The 19,500-nt window shown below is 41.8% G+C and overlaps 1 protein-coding gene across 1 annotated transcript in view; it reads right to left on the reverse strand.

The window, feature by feature from the left end:
• Window positions 1-11,249: 11,249 nt before the first annotated feature.
• Window positions 11,250-19,500, reverse strand: part of PLA2R1 (phospholipase A2 receptor 1) — a 59,318-nt gene continuing 51,067 nt past the window's right edge. The window contains exons 24-30 of the mRNA XM_083715722.1: window positions 18,474-18,712; window positions 17,698-17,866; window positions 16,956-17,096; window positions 15,213-15,329; window positions 13,375-13,551; window positions 11,845-11,874; window positions 11,250-11,733 (exon numbers count right to left, since the gene is read on the reverse strand). Of these exons, the coding sequence (XP_083571848.1) occupies window positions 11,513-11,733; window positions 11,845-11,874; window positions 13,375-13,551; window positions 15,213-15,329; window positions 16,956-17,096; window positions 17,698-17,866; window positions 18,474-18,712 (1,094 nt within the window). The 3' untranslated portion in view covers window positions 11,250-11,512. The remainder of the gene's footprint in view (window positions 11,734-11,844; window positions 11,875-13,374; window positions 13,552-15,212; window positions 15,330-16,955; window positions 17,097-17,697; window positions 17,867-18,473; window positions 18,713-19,500) is intronic.

Below are 19,500 nucleotides of genomic sequence, written 5' to 3' on the forward strand. Positions count from 1 at the left end.
CTGGGGTGCTTGGGGAGGGTGGTACATACTGTATATAAACGGTGCTTTTTTTCTGGAGGGACGCAGGGGTATGCACCCTAAACATTTTGTGAATCTTTGTACAGTACTTTTGTCCATTTACTGCATTTATTTTCCCTGATTTTAACTATAAAATGGTGATTTTCTTGAGTCAAAATGAGAGTACCCCTAAACATTTTTTAAGAAAAAAAAGCACTGTGTGTGTTTTTGCAAGGTTGAGGCTCCTAGGCTATCCTCCAGCAGAGAGTTGCAGTAACAGATCTGTTTCTTTATAATGGCAGTTACAGCCCCATTTTAAATAGTTATAGGGAGGAGAATCCCCCCCAACCCATTCCTTTATTCTGTGGGGTCACTTTTGTATTCTGGTTTAATGGATCAATCTTAACTGTACAGTGGTACCTCAGGTTACCTACACTTCAGGTTACAGACTCCGCTAACCCAGAAATAGTGCTTCAGGTTAAGAACTTTTCTTCAGGATAAGAACAGAAATCGGGCTCCAGCGGCGCGGAAGCAGCGGGAGGCCCCATTAGCTAAAGTGGTGCTTCAGGTTAAGAACAGTTTCAGGTTAAGTACGGACCTCCGGAAGGAATTAAGTACTTAACCTGAGGTACCACTGTATAATCAGAGGTAAGTGCTGCTGAATTCAGTGGGGCTTGCTTCCAAGGAAGTGGAACCTAACTAGGATAATTTCCAAAATTAATTACAGAATTGCAGCATGCACAGTTCCAAGCTTGCCATCCGTTTCCCTATTTCAAGGGCAAGTTCAGTATTCAGCAGATACTAAACTTAAAAACAGCAGGGAGGAAACCTAGTGCAGCTTTTGTCTAATTTCCAGGCCAAGGTATGGGTTTCCTATGAAAGTACCATTACAGAGGGAGAATTCCTTCTTTGATTATTCCTCCACATCAGATTCTTCCCATGCATAGCCAGGTAGCATGGTCAAGAGTGAAGCATAAGGGTTGCCCCTTGTTTGGATAGTCAGAAGCCACAGGCCACATGGGAGGAACCCAACCAATAGTTTATCCTCACATTTGTAACACACCTTCCGGAAACTGAAATTCCTCACACACCCTCAGTGGTAATGCCAAAGTGGGCTATTATGGCTGGCCTACCAATAGTTCAGAATGTGGGGACGGCATTCTGGTCTTTTTACTGTTTTAATGACCCCTAGCATGGGGTTGGCCTTTTCCAAAGCTGCCACAAACTGAGTCCACACTGGGTCAATATATTCAGTGAGCTATCCACTACAACCCCAAGGTCTTGTTCCTGCTCAGTCACCACCAGTTTATATCCCATGGATCATTTTACACTTGCTTACACTGAGTTTCATTTGCCATTTTATGGCACATTCACTCCGTTTGGAGAAGCACCTTAAAGACCAACTAAGTTAGTTCTTGGTATGAGCTTTCGTGTGCATGCACACTTCTGTATCTGAAGAAGTGTGCATGCACACGAAAGCTCATACCAAGAACTAACTTAGTTGGTCTTTAAGGTTCTACTGGAAGGAATTTTTTTTGTTTTGACTATGGCAGACCAACACGGCTACCTATCTGTAACTCAGTTTGGAGAGTAAAGGCATTACCTGGGGGTACGTCTCCTTGAGCACACCACAGTGGGACCTTCTGAGTAAACATGCATAGGATTGCATTAAAATAGTATGGCTGCAACTGAGTAACTTGTTTGATCAAAGATTAACCTTTTGAGCAACTTATAAAGATGGTCATGATTATTTGGATAACTTGCATATGTGTGCGGGTGTGTACTTTTTTTGAGAGGGGGATAATATAAGTATAGGCTTAGATAAATGCCAGGTGACAGGTGTCATTTTGGTAAAAAAGACTCTTGTAGAGAGAAGGGCTTTGCTGTTCCAAGATGTAGCACATTCATTAATCATCTAAAAACAAAAAAGCGCAATATTCTACATGTCCACTCAAAAGTAAGGCTATATAACATTTACCAGCTTGAAATACAGCTAGGCCGTTCAATTTGGATCAAAGCTGGTTTTGGGGGAAGTGCATCAAAACACAGTATTTCATAAGAAATTACAGGATAGATACAGTCTATATATGGATTGTGGCTAATGCCATGTGTACAACTGCCATCCAAAACAGTGGTGGGAATACAATGGATGTACAGTGGTGCCTCGCAAGACGAAATTAATTCGTTCCGCAAGTCTTTTCGTCTTGTGAGTTTTTCGTCTTGCGAAGCACGGTTTCCCATAGGAATGCATTGAAAATCAATCAATGCGTTCCTATGGAAACCTCCTTCAGACCAGGTCCGGGGACAGTCTGTCCCCCGACCTCTTCTGAAGGCCGGCGGTGGGCGAAAGTCTTTGCTTCCCTCCCCCGCCTGCCTTCCCGGGACAGCGGAGACTTCTCCGCTGTCCTGGGCGATCTTAAAATGCTGGCGGGTGGCAGCGAAGGCTTCGCTGCTGTCCCCCAGCATTTTAAAATCGCCCCGGGACAGCGGAGGAATTCTCCGCTGTCCCGGGGCGATTTAAAAGCCCCCGGGAAGGCAGGCAGGGGGGACAAAGACTTTTGCCCCCTGCCCGCCTTCAGAAGAGGTCCTGGAGTCTTTGCTCCCCCCTGCCTGTCTTCCCGGGAGAGCGGAGAAACGCAGCGCGTCTCTCCGCTGTCCCGGACGGCTTTTGAAGGCAGGCGGGGGGGGCAAAGACTTTTCTCCCCCCCGCCTGCCTTCAAAAGCCATCCGGGATAGCGGGAAGCGCTTCCCTGCTATCCCGGACTGCTTTTAAAATGCTGGCGGTGGGGAGCAAAGCCTTTCGGCCCCCGCCGGCCTTCCTGGACCTCTTCTGAAGGCCGGAGGGGGGGAAAGGCTTTGCTCCCCACCGCCAGCATTTAAAAGAGGTCCCCGGAGATTTCCCTATGGGCTTTCTTCTTGCGAAGCAAGCCCATAGGGAAATTCGTTTTGTGAAGCGCCTCCAAAACGGAAAACCCTTTCGTCTTGCGAGGCGTTCGTCTTGTGGGGCACCACTGTACAGTAAACAGGACTGTGTATGCAGCTGCTATGTGTACACACTACTGCTTCCCAAAACCATGGATGGAGCCCACTGGGTGCAAAGCCAAAAGGGGTGTGTACAAAGCCTAAATCGCATTGAACAGTGGAGCTTACTCCCAGGTAAATGGACATTGTATTGCCATTTTAAGTTTCTTTACCCACTTACCCGAGAGTAAACATTATTGAACTCCGTGGGACTTCTGAATAGACATGTATTTAAAGCTATTGATTTTTTCATGTTCATATTTGTATAGTATTAGTCGGTTAATTTATTAAATGGATTGATTAATCATTTAATTGTTTTATCGATCAAAACAATTAAATCAACCGTGATTTCTGTAACAGGTTGAAGCCCTAACTGGAAGCTGTGCACCTTAAGAGGCAAGTCTAAATGTGCCAGGACTTTAGAATATGTTGGGTAATAATATTTTGGATAAAATGTCCCTTTTATGTCTCATAATTAGGGGTTGATAGCGAGACGGAAAAGAAGAACCCAGTCATTATATCTTTGTATCTAATAGGACAAACATTCTCCTCTGTGTGGAGCTCATAATAAGATAAAGCCCTGGAAACAGCTAGTTGCAGTGCTGTAAAATTGAATTACAGTAGGAGGGACTGTGGAGCACAAGGCTTGTTTACAGCATGCAGGGGATAATATTAAATATCTCTGCAAGGAACTAGATGACCATTTCCTAGGAAAACAGAGCTGTAATGAACAACTATTGTTGAACAGCAGGGCAAACAATCAAACTGAATGTAATTAGCAGCTCATATATGTGATATATAGAGCAATACGCAACATCATTCCAGCAGATGCAACAGGACTTTCTATTACTTACCTCCTGCAGCCCCCTAGAACTTTTCCTGTGGATTATTGGAATAAAAAGCTGGCTGCAACATACTAGATCTTCTGGTTTGACTGCGGCTTCTTAAATACACTTTGGAGTAAAGCATACCATCCTAAACAGGTTCCCTATATATTTCCCTATATATACTATTGCAAAAGCCTATCATTAGGGCTTAATTAGCAAACGTAGGAGTACTGGTGCTGAAGCTGGTCATTTTTTCTTAAATGGAAGCCCTGCTGCATAATCCAATCTATGCAAAACCTGGTTGTAGTTACGCAGTGGGGGGACTGGGCCCCCTTTACATGCTCAGTGTAATTCTTTTTGTTATTATTTTTCAAGCTCTAAAGTTGATGCTTGGCACCAAAAATTAGGTTGCTTGGGTGAGCCCTGGCTCACATTACTCCTTGCCTTTTACCTCTGTGTTCTGCTTAGCCTCATTTAACCTCAGTTCATCAGTGTCAACAGTATTATTAAAGCTCACTGTAGTATTGGTATGGTTTACAGTATGTCTCATCAAATCAAAGAAGGAAAAAGAACCATTTTTGTATTACTGAGATGACTTAGATGTAATTGCTCCAGTCCATCATCACTAATTGCTGTTGTCAGACACTACAGAGGAGCACAACAGGGGTAAGGAGGGAGAACTTATGCCTGAAGAAAGGAAAGGATGAAAATGAGATGACATTCAAAATATCAAGCATGAACGTGCAAGGAACTCAGGAATAAAGGAGACACTCTCTCTTTGGGAGTGATCGTGGGGAGTTTCTGCAACATTTTCCAGCAAGTCTTAACCTTACTAAGATATATATATACACAGAGGGAGACTTTTTATTTTTTCTTATGGCATTCAGTTCAGTTTTATTTATTTGAGCTATTGGACATAAGCAAAAATAAAATAAGATATGGAATTTAATCTAGCATCTACTAAATTCATAAAAAGAAACTGGGCAAAATGCCATTATTCATTTTACAAGCAATCAACTCCTATTCGGATACTGTGCAAAAAATAAATTATGTGATTTCCTAGAGACCATTAAATTACAGAACACAATAACCAATCTCAAATTTATTCATTTGCTTAAAACACTGTGCTTATTTAAATTACTGCTGCTATGTGCTTCGCATGAACAGGTATCTCTCTTTTGCAGCTGGTGACTCAGTTGGTTGAAAATAAATAAATAAGCAAATTCCAGTAGTAATTTAATTTAAAATGCATTTTTGATTTTCCATGGAATTTTATTTTCGTTTAATAATAATAATAATAATTTATTTATTTATTCATACCCCGCCCATAAAACCTACAGATAAGAAAATACATGTCCATCAATACAACAAGATACATAGTCACCTCTCTCTTTTTTTTGTTTTAACATTCATTTTAATCCCTGGAAAACATATCAAGAAAATTAGGCTTCCCAGATTATCTGTAATTTGCATATAATTTTGGAAATAAGTGATATGTGAAGTTTTGAAAGGGCAATTCAAAATTTTATTTCCCCCAAAGTAAAGCAATAAAACTTCACAGCTGAAGGACAGGACTATGTTTTTCCTATTCCCTTTGTTTTAAACGAGGCAGACAGTGCTGAAAAGAACTGAACCATTTATTGTAGCTTATTATTATACCTGTTTCACAATTACTGTACATTCTTTCTCTCTCTCCCACACCCACACCCACCCCATAGACTCACAGACACACAGAGCTAAACAAATCAGAGCCTGCATCTTTACAGACTAAATGTCCTCACCCTCTTGAATTTCATCAAGGCTTTCTGAAACAAAGGCTTTAAACAAATGATTTCATCTGCAGGGAGGCTCTTGAGAAGAGGCACCCTTGTGTATGCAACGCTACAACCAAGCTTTGCTATTTGCCCTTGGACATGGATTTTGTTGCTGCTGCAGTGAAGAGTTTTTATGGTAATGGTCAGGACCTTTGCACAAACACACAGAAAACCTTTTGATAAGAATTAATAGAAGCTAACTGTATAATCCTGATTTGCTTGCACAAAGTTTACAGTGATGTTAGATTATATCCGGTCTTTATTGAGCATACATGTTCTTAATCATTCATTCCAACCCATACTTTTCAATTAATTTCCATGTCATCTTCCAAAATGCAAAAGATCTGGCCTATTAAAGGTGCCTGGTTTATGTGTTTTACTGGTTTTTATGTTATGCCCAGTGTGGCAGAAATAGTCACACTGTCCTAAATCCACCACTGTTGCCGAGTGGAGCAAGCAGGGGAAGGAACCCCTGCCCCCAGTGTAAATATATATATATTCATATCTATACTTTTAGTACCAAGTACTCACATTCTCCCATTTGAGTTTTCTGGCAATGGCATCTTAACATTTCATTTATCTGCCTTGGTCATGCTGGTTGATGATCTCTCAGAGGCCTTTGACACCATCGACCATAACATCCTTCTGGACCGTTTAGAGGGGCTGGGAGCTGGGGGCACTGTTATACAGTGGTTCCGCTCCTTCCTCCTGGGTTGTGTCCAGAAAGTGGTGGTGGGGGGATGAGTGTTCAGACCCCTGGGCCCTCACTTGTGGGGTGCCTCAGGGCTCCGTCCTCTCTCCCATGCTTTTTAACATCTATATGAAGCTGCTGGGAGAGATCATCAGGGGGTTTGGATGGGTGTCCATCAATATGCAGATGATACCCAGCTCTACCTCTTTTAAATCAGAACCAGTGAAGGCGGTGAAGGTCCTGTGTGAGTGCCTGGAGGCAGTTGGAGGATGGATGGCGGCTAATGGATTGAGGTTGAATCCTGACAAGACAGAAGTACTGTTCTTGGGGGACAGGGGGTGGGCTGGTGTGGAGAACTCCCTGGTCCTGAATGGGTAGTTGTGCCCCTGAAGGACGAGGTGTGCAGCCTGGGAGTCATTTTGGACTCACAGCTGTCCATGGAGGCACAGGTCAATTCTGTATCCAGGGCAGCTGTCTACCAGCTCCATCTGGTATGCAGGCTGAGACCCTACCTGCCTGTAGACTGTCTCGCCAGAGTGGTGCATGCTGTAGTTATCTTCCACTTGGACTACTGCAATGTGCTCAATGTGGGGCTACCTTTGAAGGCGACCTGGAAACTACAACTGATCAGTAGCTACAACTGATGCAGTAGCTAGACTGGTGACTGGGGGCGGCCGCCGAGACCACATAACACCGATCTTGAAAGACCTACAGCTCCCAGCCCGTTTCTGAGCACAATTCGAAGTGTTGGTGTTGACCTTTAAACAGCCTCGGCCCAGTATACCTGAAGGAACACCTCCACCCCCATCGTTCTGCCCGGACGCTGAGGTCCAGCACCGAGGGCCTTCTGGCGGTTCCCTCACTGTGAGAAGCAAAGCTACAGGGAACCAGGCAGAGGGCCTTCTTGGTAGTGGCGCCCACCCTGTGAAACGCCTTCCCATCAGATGTCAAAGAGATAAACAACTACCTGACATTTAGAAGACATCTAAGGGAAATTTTTAATGTGTGATATTTTAATGTATTTTAAATCTTTGTTGGAAGCCACCCAGAGTGGCTGGGGAAACCCAGCCAGATGGGCGGGGTACAAATTATTATTATTATTATTATTATTAATCTTTAATTGTTCTTTTTGTATGCAGTTTTTCCTATGAACATTTGTTTCTATATACTCAGTTGCATGTTTAACTCAACCACGATTATGAAGACCTGAAGCTTTGCCATCAACGCTGCACAAGGATGGGATGCAATGCCTTTTGTGTATGAAAAGTGCTATGGAAATTATGACTAATTATGCTATGGAAATTATGACTAATTATGACTATTGAACAAACCTGTGATGTGGCTGTGGAAATAGGCAGGCATTTCTAACCTAAGTGTTTAAGAAATTCATGTTCCATCACATGTCAGTGTTAGTTGTGGAGGCTTCAGCTTGGTAGTGTGTTTGATGCTCAGTCAAGCATGACAGCATCAAGCCATTCAAAACGAAGAGCAGAAAAAACATCATTGAAATCTATATGTGAAGCGACGCTGATTACAGAATGCATCTTTTCTTTAGTTCACGAAGTCAGCATTTGTGGGGGACTCTCATAGCATCTGAAGCTCAATGACGTACCATAACATCCTAGTTTTCTGAATCTCAGTTCTGTTAGAATCTCCCAACTTTAACCTATGAAGAATGATCAGGTTCCCATCTAGGAAAATAAAAGGAAGAAAACGTGTTGATTTTTGCCTTGGGGCACTGGTTGTGTGTGTACAACTGCTGGGCACTTAAACTTCTGTTCTACAAATCAAAGCATCCCTTAACTAGAATTTTAATAACCATAGTCTTCTGGACTAAATATGAAGAAAAATAAAATTACACTTAGCCTTTCATCATCATCATCAAAACCTGTGCTATATTATGAAAATCATGGGTCCTGTATGAGGCAGCAGAGAGGGCCCTCATTAATTGGTAAATTTTCAGGGGGGGCAATAGTACACTGCCCCTGTGCTATATTATAAAAACCAAGGGCTCCAGGAGAGTGGTTTATTTTTTAGCCTATTTGGTCTGCAAACAATAAGTAGACAACTACTTCATTTTTGGCCAACTGTTAAGCACCTATTTGGACCAGCCATAAGTAGCTTCCGATATAGTCTGTTGTCATTACTCAATAAAATATTTGCCTTTCTATTCTGTCTTTAATAGAAATTAAGCTTTACTGAAAGCCTGAGACTCCACTTTTAATAAAAGTACATGGAGTTTTGAAGGTTTCATTCCCTAATAAGTCTTCTGCCTCTGTCCAACCACCTAGTTGCACACAGTGCAAGTAACTGCACTTTTTGCAACACAACATGTGAGCAAAATATCAACAAGTCAGTACACTGAAGGCCTGAATATAATCCAAGCAGTTTGCTCTGCCACTTTGGGGTGGAAAATACTCCAAACCTGCCCACCAAAAGTCAATGCAAAAAGGAGATAACATGGGCTGAAAAGGCGTAACACATAACTCCTTATACGCTGCAGCGTAAAGTGCCCCAAACTGTCAAAACATATAATAAATAAAACAATCAAAGAAGCCTGAAAGAGAGATGATGAAATCTTGTAAAGTGTAGTATATAGTGTAGCAGTCTTTATTTTTCAAATTAAACAACTTGCATACAAGTACATCATTGGTACAAGTCTGACATAAAAAATGGTTTTGGCAGGCATCTTAGTAAAAAGAGAAGAAGCTACTGTGCAATTTGGGTAAGAGCAAGGTGAAGAGAATATTTGTTATCGTTCAAGAGGAAATGCTTAGCTTTACAAGGCTTTTTAAAACCCTCAGTTTTGCATGTAGACAAAAAGCATTAAAGAACTCTGCTAGATCAGGCTAAAGTCCCATCTAGTCCAACATCCTGTTCTTACAGTGGCCAGAAGCCCATAAGTTGGATGTGTGACATAAAAGGTAAAGGTAAAGGGAGCCCTGACCATTAGGTTCAGTCGTGACTGACTCTGGGGTTGTGGTGCTCATCTCGTTTTATTGGCGGAGGGAGCCGGCGTACAGCTTCTGGGTCATGACTAAGCCGCTTCTGGCGAACCAGAGCAGCGCAGGGAAACACCTTTTACCTTACCAGCAGAGCGGTACCTATTTATCTACTTGCACTTTGACATGCTTTCGAACTGCTGGCTGGCAGGAGCAGGGACTGCTGAGCAACGGGAGCTCACCCCGTTGCGGGGATTTGAACTGCCAACCTTCTGATCGGCAAGGCCTAGGCTCTGTGGTTTAGATCACAGCGCCACCCACGTCCCATGTGTGACATAATTAATACTTATTATACAGAGGCATACTGCCTCCAGCAGTGGAGGCAGCATCCTCTATGAATTTGTCTAATCTGCTTTTGAAGCCATCTACATGGATAGCCATCAGTACATATTGGAGAGAGTTAAAGTACTTCTTCACATAACTCATAGTTATCTTCTCTGCCCTTGAACTTCCAATGGCCTTTGCGATTTGAGTACAATACAAGCATGTATAAACAACTAAGCAGGTGAAATCACCAATCTCAATTAAAATTTAAGAACTATACAATTTAAAACTCAATGCATTGTTGTGGCCCTTATTTTAGTTGGGGTTTCTAAAGAATTTTGCAGTTTTTGCTGTCGGGCTTGTTTTGGTTTCCAGTGAGAAAAGTCACATAATAATCAGCTGGACACTCTGACTGAGACAATAATAATGGAATGATTAACTCTTTATGTAAATCTCTGTATAAGGAGCAAGACAAAAGCACATCAACCAGTTTTAGCTCTGCCGCCTCCGCATGAAGACTTCTTCAGCTTCATTAGATGGTCCCAAGTTCTAGTATTATGAAAAAGGCTTATCCACTTTTCCCATACCACTCAAAGTTATATATGTCTATCATGAGCCCCGCCTTACTCACTTTCTTCCTCCAAAGAGCCCCGAAAGTTCACTTAGTAGATGCTAAGTCTTTGCCAACCTGCTGCTCTACAGATATTTTAGACTTCAACTCCCATCAGCCCTAGCCATGGTTTGTAGTCCCAAACATCTGGATTTATAGTCCAAAACACATGGAAGGCTGTGTGAACAGAGATTGAAGATCTGGGCATGTGAATACACGCTGTATAACAATAACATCTGCTTCCTTGTGAAAACACTGAATGACAAATATCTGTGGGTCCTATTGGATGTCACTGTGTCCTGAGATTTTAGCATTTGTGAAACTGACTTATGTGTAATCGATGTAGTCTTGAAATGATTCCTTCTCCTGCCAAACACATTAGTCAGTCTCTCCACAAAGGAAGTGGTAGTCAAGCAACATGCTTTAGAAGCAGCTTATCCAATATTTACTATACTTCTTATCTGATGAAATAGCAACACTTAAGTTGACCAGAAGAACAGCTTGGTCTGCAGTGGTTTCTTTCTTTTGCTTTCCCCCTCTTCCCTCTTGATGCAAACTTTTCTGCCTGGAGGACCCACTTCATTAGTACTTTACCACTAAAGCACAGGACATTAATTTCATGCGACATGCTGCTTAAGTGTTCTCATTTCCCATCTGGCTAGAACAATTATTATTCTGACTTGGAAGGCTATGTCTGTGACACATCTTCCTTAACTTGGGAATGTATAGTTCTCTGAGGAGAACAAATAAGAATGGAGCCCTTTAACCCCAGCGGTGTTATTTTTCGGGGTGGGAATGAGGAACTGTATTATATGAGAACAAGCTTTAGCAACCCAACTCTCTTGTTACAGTAGTCGCTTTGCAGTTTCAGAACTAATCAGTTTTTACAATTTCTGTTGAAATGGGCTAACCTTCTCCTCTTTCCTTCCTTGGAAGAAAGTGCCTCACTTCTCTAAAACCAAAAAGATAACTTGCTTTTGTATTGGTTTCTTTAGCTCAAGACATGTTTTCACACACATTATTATCAATAGCATCGTATCTGCTTCAAGTCTATGCACTACTTCCCCGAGTTTTCAGCCCCTATATAGGAATGAGCATATAACATGGTGTAGGCTGTAGCAGGTCCCTTCCATTCTTGATCAGTCAAAAGCTGATTACAAAAGGGTATAGGAACACAATGATCTGATCTTACATTGTGATAAGAACACGAAATTGATTTTACTTGTACAGGCTGAATATATAATATTTTGTATTAAATGAATGTGTTCTAGGTCCTTATTGCAGTATCACTGAATTTCATCGTTCTTCCCAAGATTGCAAATGAGGATGCTTTCTTCAATGGCTGGAGTGTCAGAGTTCGCTTCTTCTGGGCAAGCACTTCTCAGCTGCAGCATGCTTCTGAAGAGATGGGTGGGTTTGTTCAAGCACCGCCAACATGCAATTATAGCACTGGCGGCTATCACAAATGTCAATAATACCACCAAGACCAAAATTCTACGGTACGGTACTGGGAAAGGTGAAGAAGGAAAGAGGAGAAAACATCAAGTGAAATAACACTACGTTTTGTTTTAGCTTCAATTTCTCTGACTCAGATATAGCAAAGTTATTACAAACATACCTTTAACGGGCTGTACTGAAATTTCATAAGCTGAAAAATAATAACCCAGAATTGAACAGTGTACAAGAGTGGGCTTGCACAATTAACTGCTTAGTTATACACAGAAGATATTAGTCTGTAGTCATCAAGTCAAGTCTCACATTTAATAAATTCATCTACATGAAAAAAGAATTTGAGAACCAAGAAGCAAATCTGGCCAGGCAATAACATCAATACCTTAACTAAAAATGGTCCAGCTAAAGAACATTTTATCAACAATTAACGATTCATTCTTCTAGCAACAAAAATGCTTTTGATTTTTATTCACCTGTACATAAAGGGTTTAACCAACTAGCAATGCAGTTCTAATATTTACTTAGAATAGAAGTAATCACAACTGGGGGGACGCAGGTGGCGCTGTGGGTTAAAGCCTCAGCACCTAGGACTTGCCGATCGAAAGGTCGGCAGTTCGAATCCCTGCGGCGGGGTGCGCGCCCGCTGCTCGGTCCCAGCGCCTGCCAACCTAGCAGTTCGAAAGCACCTCCGGGTGCAAGTAGATAAATAGGGACCGCTTACCAGCGGGAAGGTAAACGGCGTTTCCGTGTGCGGCTCTGGCTCGCCAGATGCAGCTTTGTCACGCTGGCCACGTGACCCGGAAGTGTCTCCGGACAGCGCTGGCCCCTGGCCTCTTGAGTGAGATGGGCGCACAACCCCAGAGTCTGTCAAGACTGGCCCGTACGGGCAGGGGTACCTTTACCTTTACCTTTAATCACAACTGATTCAGTGGAAGTAATTGAAAGGGAATCCCACAGGAAAGTGATGAAGTAGTATGTTTCTTGCTCACTAACGGGAATCAATTTTCAGTATCCAACCAAGTGACGGAACCCCCCCCCCCCCACTCAAGGTATGTGATGGGATCAACAAAACTGATGCTGTGGGAAGCCGGGCTGCTGATGTGGCGGCGGCTCTGCCACTCCATAGAGCCCTGCTGACAGGAGGTGGGATTTTTACTGGTGCCAGTAATCTGATAACTGACAAAGTGTACGTTGGAAGGCTAGAATTTGAAGAGGAACTGACAGTGCCCTCAAACATCTCCTTTGGCAACCCCGCCTCCAGCTCTCTCAATTTTGTATTTTGAAATTTTTGTTTAGATCAGGGGTTGTTAACCTGGTCCCTACCACCCACTAGTGAGCGTTTCAGGATTCTAGGTGGGCAGTAGGGGGTTCTACAGCACAAGCTGAATCCTCTTCCCATCAAGCACTGGTGGGCAGTAAGGAAATTTTACCACCAAGTAAGATGCATTAGTGGGTGGTAGGTATAAAAAGGTTGACTACTCCTGGTTTAGATAGATGTGTTACTTGATTTGTTTGCTTTTTTTGTATGTGTGTACAGTTGGCTTGGCTTGTGGGGGTGGGGGTGGGGAATGGTCTGAGCATCACCTGTTTTTCTTCTGCAAAATGGGCCTTGACAGCTTTGCAGATTTCAAGTGCATTCCCCCAGGCCCAAAAAGATTGGGGACCCGCATATGTTGTTTTCAATGTGGAGTCATACCTGTGCTTCTTTTGCATACAAATCCTTTTTTATCTTGGCAGGTTGATGATTGCCAGACTCCATCTGTGGTCCTTAAGGCAACACAAACGTTTCCTGCCAGCTGACCTAGATCAGGTTCTTGGATGCCCCAGTTTGAATATTGAATGGGGGAACCATTAAACCACGTCATTGTATTGTCTATGGGCAAAAAAAATGTGGAAATCATTATACAGCTGTGCAGAGCAGAATGCAATTCTAGTTGTCACATTCCTTCCCAAATATTTGCTTACATCAGAACTGAATTTTTTTTTTGGGGGGGGTGTTTCTAAGAGCATCTGTGAGCAGAATACCATATTTCTGTTGCTTCCTGTATAAAAACTAAGCAGTTTTTTGGGGTCTGCAGTGGTGAGGGTAAGTTCCATCTAGCTTTAGCCGCCTCCAAGCAAGAATAAGAAGGTGTCCTCCTTGCCACAGAAGTTAAGCTATTTTGGAGGTGTTCATGGAATATTTATGAAAAATCAATTTCTTTGGGGATCTACCCTTATTTTTAAAAATGCAATATGTTGTTTATTTATTTATTTTAAAAAATATTGGTTTTTAAGTGTCTGCTGCTTACAGCCTTTGGGATGGAGTGGCTTACAACCCCAAAAAATAAAGTTATTTGTTTATTTCATAAACTTCATACATCACTTGATTGTAAAAATACAAAAAAAACCTCAAAGCAATTTACAAACGATCAAACAGTAAAACCAAAAAAAGTTCACAACTGTACTTGAAATAATAAACAAAATGAAGTGTTTCCTCTAAGTCCAAATGCATGTTTAATTCAGCTGCAGTACCATTACTGTGTGTTCTTCCAAAACTATTTTGGAATCATCCCACAAACCTTTAACAAGCCTATAAGAGCAGTTCAGCAGAAAGAAATTTCTAAATAAGATTTGTCAGTGTGCAAAACAGAAATGTTTCTGGGCTCTATGGTAATGGTACCTATAAGAATTCCAATTCATGTTAGGAACATTTAAGAACTTCGGCATAGGAACACTGACCCCACAAGACCCTTAAAATTGTATGTACTGATTATTACTCTTTCAAATTTGTAAATTTTATGACATTGTAACTTCCTCCCAGATTAGTCACAATGGAGTGTCAATTTTAAATAAATAAATAAATAAATAAATAAATAAATAAATAAATCCACAAATATGCCTTGACTTGTATTTCCTTCCCTTTTTAGTACTGGGAAGAAGGGTTGATCAGAATAGCTTATAGCAGGATGTGCTTCCTAGTCACTTCTGGATAAGATGTAATAATAATAACAACTCTGGGCGGCTTCCAACACATATAAAAACATAATAAAACACCAAAGACCTCCCGATACAGAGCTACCTTCTTCTAAAAGACATCTCCTTGACATCTGATGGGAGGGTGTTCCACAGGGAGAGCGCTACTGCCGAGAAGGCCCTTGGGGCTAGACCTCAGTGCCAGGGCTGAACAATGTGGGTGGAGATGCTCCTTCAGATATGGCAAGAAAAAGCCCAAGATGGAAGGAACAGCATTGACCAAGAGGTGTGGCAGGGTGTGTGTGGGGAAAACCCCTGGAGGAAACAACAACTCGTTTTCCTGCCAGACCATCCGTATTTCAAACACAGAGACATACTTATTAGTAGGTATTCAGACTGAGGAATTAGCTCATTACATAAGAAGAAATGCAACAGAAGCAAAGTGATCATGTAGCCAGAATGTGGCAGAGTGTCTTACCGATTACAGCGTATATGTTAACTAATGAGCCAAGCAACTTGCCCTGTAAAGACAGCTATACAGAAACGGATGGATGTATCTGATCAATTCCTTTTACTTACTCTCAGCAGCAAACTGGATATTCAGCCAAATCGTTTCAACTGAAGGCCCAGAAGAATGCAATTCTTCCAGAAGAAAAGCATTTTCATGTTCATCTTCAATAGTTAGAAGATTAGAACCTGAGGATGAAAGCCGAGAGAAAGAGAGAGATTCAGATTTACGCATGGTTTGCTTAAAAACCAACACTCTCTCACAACGCTATCTGAACTCTACGCATTGCTATCAAATGCAATGAGCAGACCATGCCAGTACATTGCCAGTTGCAATAGTTTCTAGTTTGTTTCCAGGCTCAATTCTTTGAAGTGCTAGTTTTTACTTTTAAAGTTAAGACCTGAGTGCCTAAAGGAATGCTTGCCCTCACATGTGCCTCATTGGAACCTAAGATCTTAACCAGAGACCTTCTCCGATTGGTCCCCACCAAGTGAAGTACAATGGGAGGTTACTAGTAATCAGCCCTTCATCCACTGAGGACAGACTCCCTGTGTGATGCTCACATTATGGAGGTTTGCCTATCTTAATGTCAGTCCAGCAGCAGGCAAAGACTTTCTTTTAAAACTTTCCATGTTTTAGCTTCAAATCTATGTTTTGTTTCTGTGTGCGCGCAAGCAAGTTAACACTTGCAAGTTAACACTTGTTTTATTGTTTTGTTTTTGTATTTCTTGACTACGTAAACTGCCCTGATAAGTCACTGAACGGTAGGGCATTAATACTCAAATATGAATGGCAGTACCCCCCCCCCCAATAAATCCTCAGCTACCTTCCATGATACTCGGAATCATTACTCAATATAATGGGTGCATCCTTAGATCAAGAAACAATGTCATATTAATTTAAGATGAGCAAGGCTGTAGAGTAGAGATGAGCAAGGCTGCACAATAATCCAAAGAGAAAGTTGCACGGGTCTGTTTCATTGCAATTTTCTCTTGCAGGCATGTGAAATTGTCAGGAATTTTTCCCTCCTTAGTAGCTTTGGGACCCGCGCACCAACAAAAAAGCCTAGCAAAAAAATTCCAAGCTAGGCCTTCTGATGATGTACTCTGGTATGGAAAAAAAACAAAATTACATGCACAGATTACATACTTCCTCATTCCAAAGCAGCACCAATAACCTTTCCATAGCTGTTTCCATAAATACAATGGTTCAGGTGTGCCCCGCTAGGCCAAACTGGAACTGGGCAGGTATAGCAGTAGACTATCCCTCCTAATCTCAGAAACAAACCACCTCCAGAAACGGAATAGTTTTTGTGTCTATACTAGTCATAACAATACTAACCAGATTCCCCCCCCCCCCCCGTAAGAGGAAATCTGCAGTAACAAGCAGGGGGTGGGGTGCAGAATTTTGGATGCATTCAACTCAAACATGATGCTGTGGATGGCTCCCCCCACCCACCCACCCACCTCAAAAAAGAGTGCTGAGACACTGCACAACCCATAAATTTGCTGGCACGGTATGGAAGTGCCCAATGTGCTGTTGCATGTAAATTGCCTAGTTAATTTTTATTTAAAAAATATTCAGAGTACAATGAATTAATAACATACATTAATGTGTGAAGTGGCCATGGACTCACTGCTTTGGCAGTACCAGAGATTTATCTAGCTTTTTCTGGACTGCATCCGCTATGCTGAACAACATCAAAACAGATCAATAGTCTTTGAAATAACTTCTCTGAAACTTTGAAAAGAACACTGACGATTAGGCGATGCAAGGCCATAAATCCTCTGCCAATTTTTCCACCAACAGATTACCTTGCTTTTTGCAGAATTCAAATGCTTCATCAAAGTCTGAGTTCTCTAAAACTGTGGAAAAGCTGTAGCAGCTCCTTTCAAATTTTATCCAAGGGACAGGTTTTTCATCACACAGTCCCTTATATTCAGTTGGCTTCTCCTCTGTGACAGAAGGAATAGTTTAGCCACAACAGAAAGGCAGAATTTGCTCTCCAGAGATCTAACAAATTCTGCAATAGCCTATTGAGACAAATATATTACATCAGCACCAGTCCTTTGTCTGTAGAAGAGTACTTGTGTACCTTATGCCTAGGGTACGTACATTACCAAAAACTGGAAGGAAATGGGGCAACTCTCTGCTTTTAAGTAATCTTTTGCTTTTTTTTAAAGGAACTTCCCCCAAGAACCATGAAGCATGCTGTGGGCTCATGACATAATATTTTCTACTCCTTCACTGTACTCTCTTATTTTTTTTATCAGCTTAGCCCCAGGCAGCCGAATCATCCCCTCACAAAGAACCAGCTCAACTGAGCAAACTGGTTGCACTTCTCATCGTATTTGGGGAAAGCTGTCTTCTTTCCTTAGGCAGACATGTTATTACAAAGTCTGACTATTTACAACACAAGTGAAATACATCTCAACATGGAGCATTTTAAACAAGGCCCTTTCCTCATTTTAACTTCCTTAAGAAGATGCCCAGAGGCCAGAATGGGCTCTTTGCTGAGAGGGTTTCAGTGTTTAATGTGAGAGAGAACCAGCTTACGGGGTGGAATATGGCAAACTGCCCCATTCAGAAGTCTCTCACAGTCAGTGCTCCTCCAGCGTCCGTCAATATCAATGTAGACACAGCTTCCAGAGGTCTGTGATTCCTCATCTCTCCAGAAAGTATGCGGAGGCTTGGTACCATCTGACCATTCAAAATTAAGGCCGTTCTGGGGGGGAAAATGTTTGCTTACCTCTGGCAGTTCACAAACTGATTTTTATTTTTTAACTCTTTCTTACAAAATTGCAGCCCATCCTCTCTCAGACAGACGTCTCTCCCAGTCCCAACTAGAGATGCCAGGGATGGAAGAAGAAGAGTTTGGATTTAATATCCCGCTTTATCACTACCCGAAGGAGTCTCAAAGCGGCTAACATTCTCCTTTCCCTTCCTCCCCCACAACAAACACTCTGTGAGGTGAGTGGGGCTGAGAGACTTCAGAGAAGTGTGACTGGCCCAAGGTCACCCAGCAGCTGCTTGTGGAGGAGCAGGGAATCGAACCCGGTTCCCCAGATTACGAGTCTATCGCTCTTAACCACTACACCACACTGGCTCTCAGTCCGAGGATAGACCCTCGGACCCTCATGCAATACAGGTGTTCTACCACTGAACTGCAGCCTCTCCCAGTATTTTTTAAAAAGGTACTTTTAGAGGCAAATGGTAATAAAGACACACAGAGTTTTATTTACAAACTCACTTAACATGTTCAGCCACTGAAAGGGTAAATTTTAACGTACTTGCTAAATCACAGCAAATGAGCAAATATTTTAAATACCTACATCTGAAGTGAATAATCCAATCCAATGGGCAAAGCCCAGTCGATTTACAATTACAGTGAGGAAGGCTTGGTGATAGTGGTCTGAAATGCTGACCAATTCAGCCCCATTTTCCTTGCAGGTTTTTAAAGCCATGTACCAAGTCATATTCCCACGGATTAATGTATATGTCTTGTTTGCATACTCTAAAGTATTTGGTACTGGGTACATCACGGAAGAGTGTATGACATTTCTAGACATATCTGTGAGAAAAATAAAATGAAAAATGAAGAGTTACCTGGAACGCCGTAGAAAACCTTTTCAGTTTAATGTATGCTATTAAGAAACTTACATTTTCAAACAGGATATAGCCATGTGTGAAAGTAATATAAATTAATCTATTAAAAGCAGCAAGGAAAAAACCCAAACAAAATAGATATTAGAGGATATTATGGTACATAATACTATTACCAGAACTTGTTTAAAATTCAGCCACTGGAGGAGTAAATAATAAAATTACATTTTTTGTTGGCTCAGTATTTGAAAACCTTGAAAGCACCAATCACTGCACAGACATGGACCAGAACTGAATAGTAGCATAAAGGAACCAGTTGTGCCTTTTCACTGACACTAGCACTGAGTGCTCACTGGAAGGACAGATCCTTGTAAGCATAATTAAAAGGCATAAGCCCCATACTAGCACACCACAGCTCAAGCTGTAAGTACTTTGAACACGCCTTGGAAGTCGAACATGCCATGCATGTTCCGTATTGAGTTTTCGGTTTTCAAACGTTTTGGAACTCGAACAGTCTTCTGGAATGGATTATGTTCGAAAACCAAGGTACCACTGTAAGGACAAGAGTTCTCCTTTGGTCTAGGGTGACATCTGCTACTAGTAAAAAATAAAACAAAATCATATGATGAAGCTTGAAGCAGTCTTGGGAAATGGGAAGAGTGAAAAGCTCAACCACTAATCTTAGCCAGTAGGACTGTAACATGCCCAAACATTCACTAGAGAGAAAACATTTCATGTTTCATTTCCAAAGAAGAG

Source organism: Podarcis gaigeae (assembly GCF_964106915.1).
Source record: "Podarcis gaigeae genome assembly, chromosome: 1".
NCBI classification, from domain to species: domain Eukaryota; kingdom Metazoa; phylum Chordata; class Lepidosauria; order Squamata; family Lacertidae; genus Podarcis; species Podarcis gaigeae.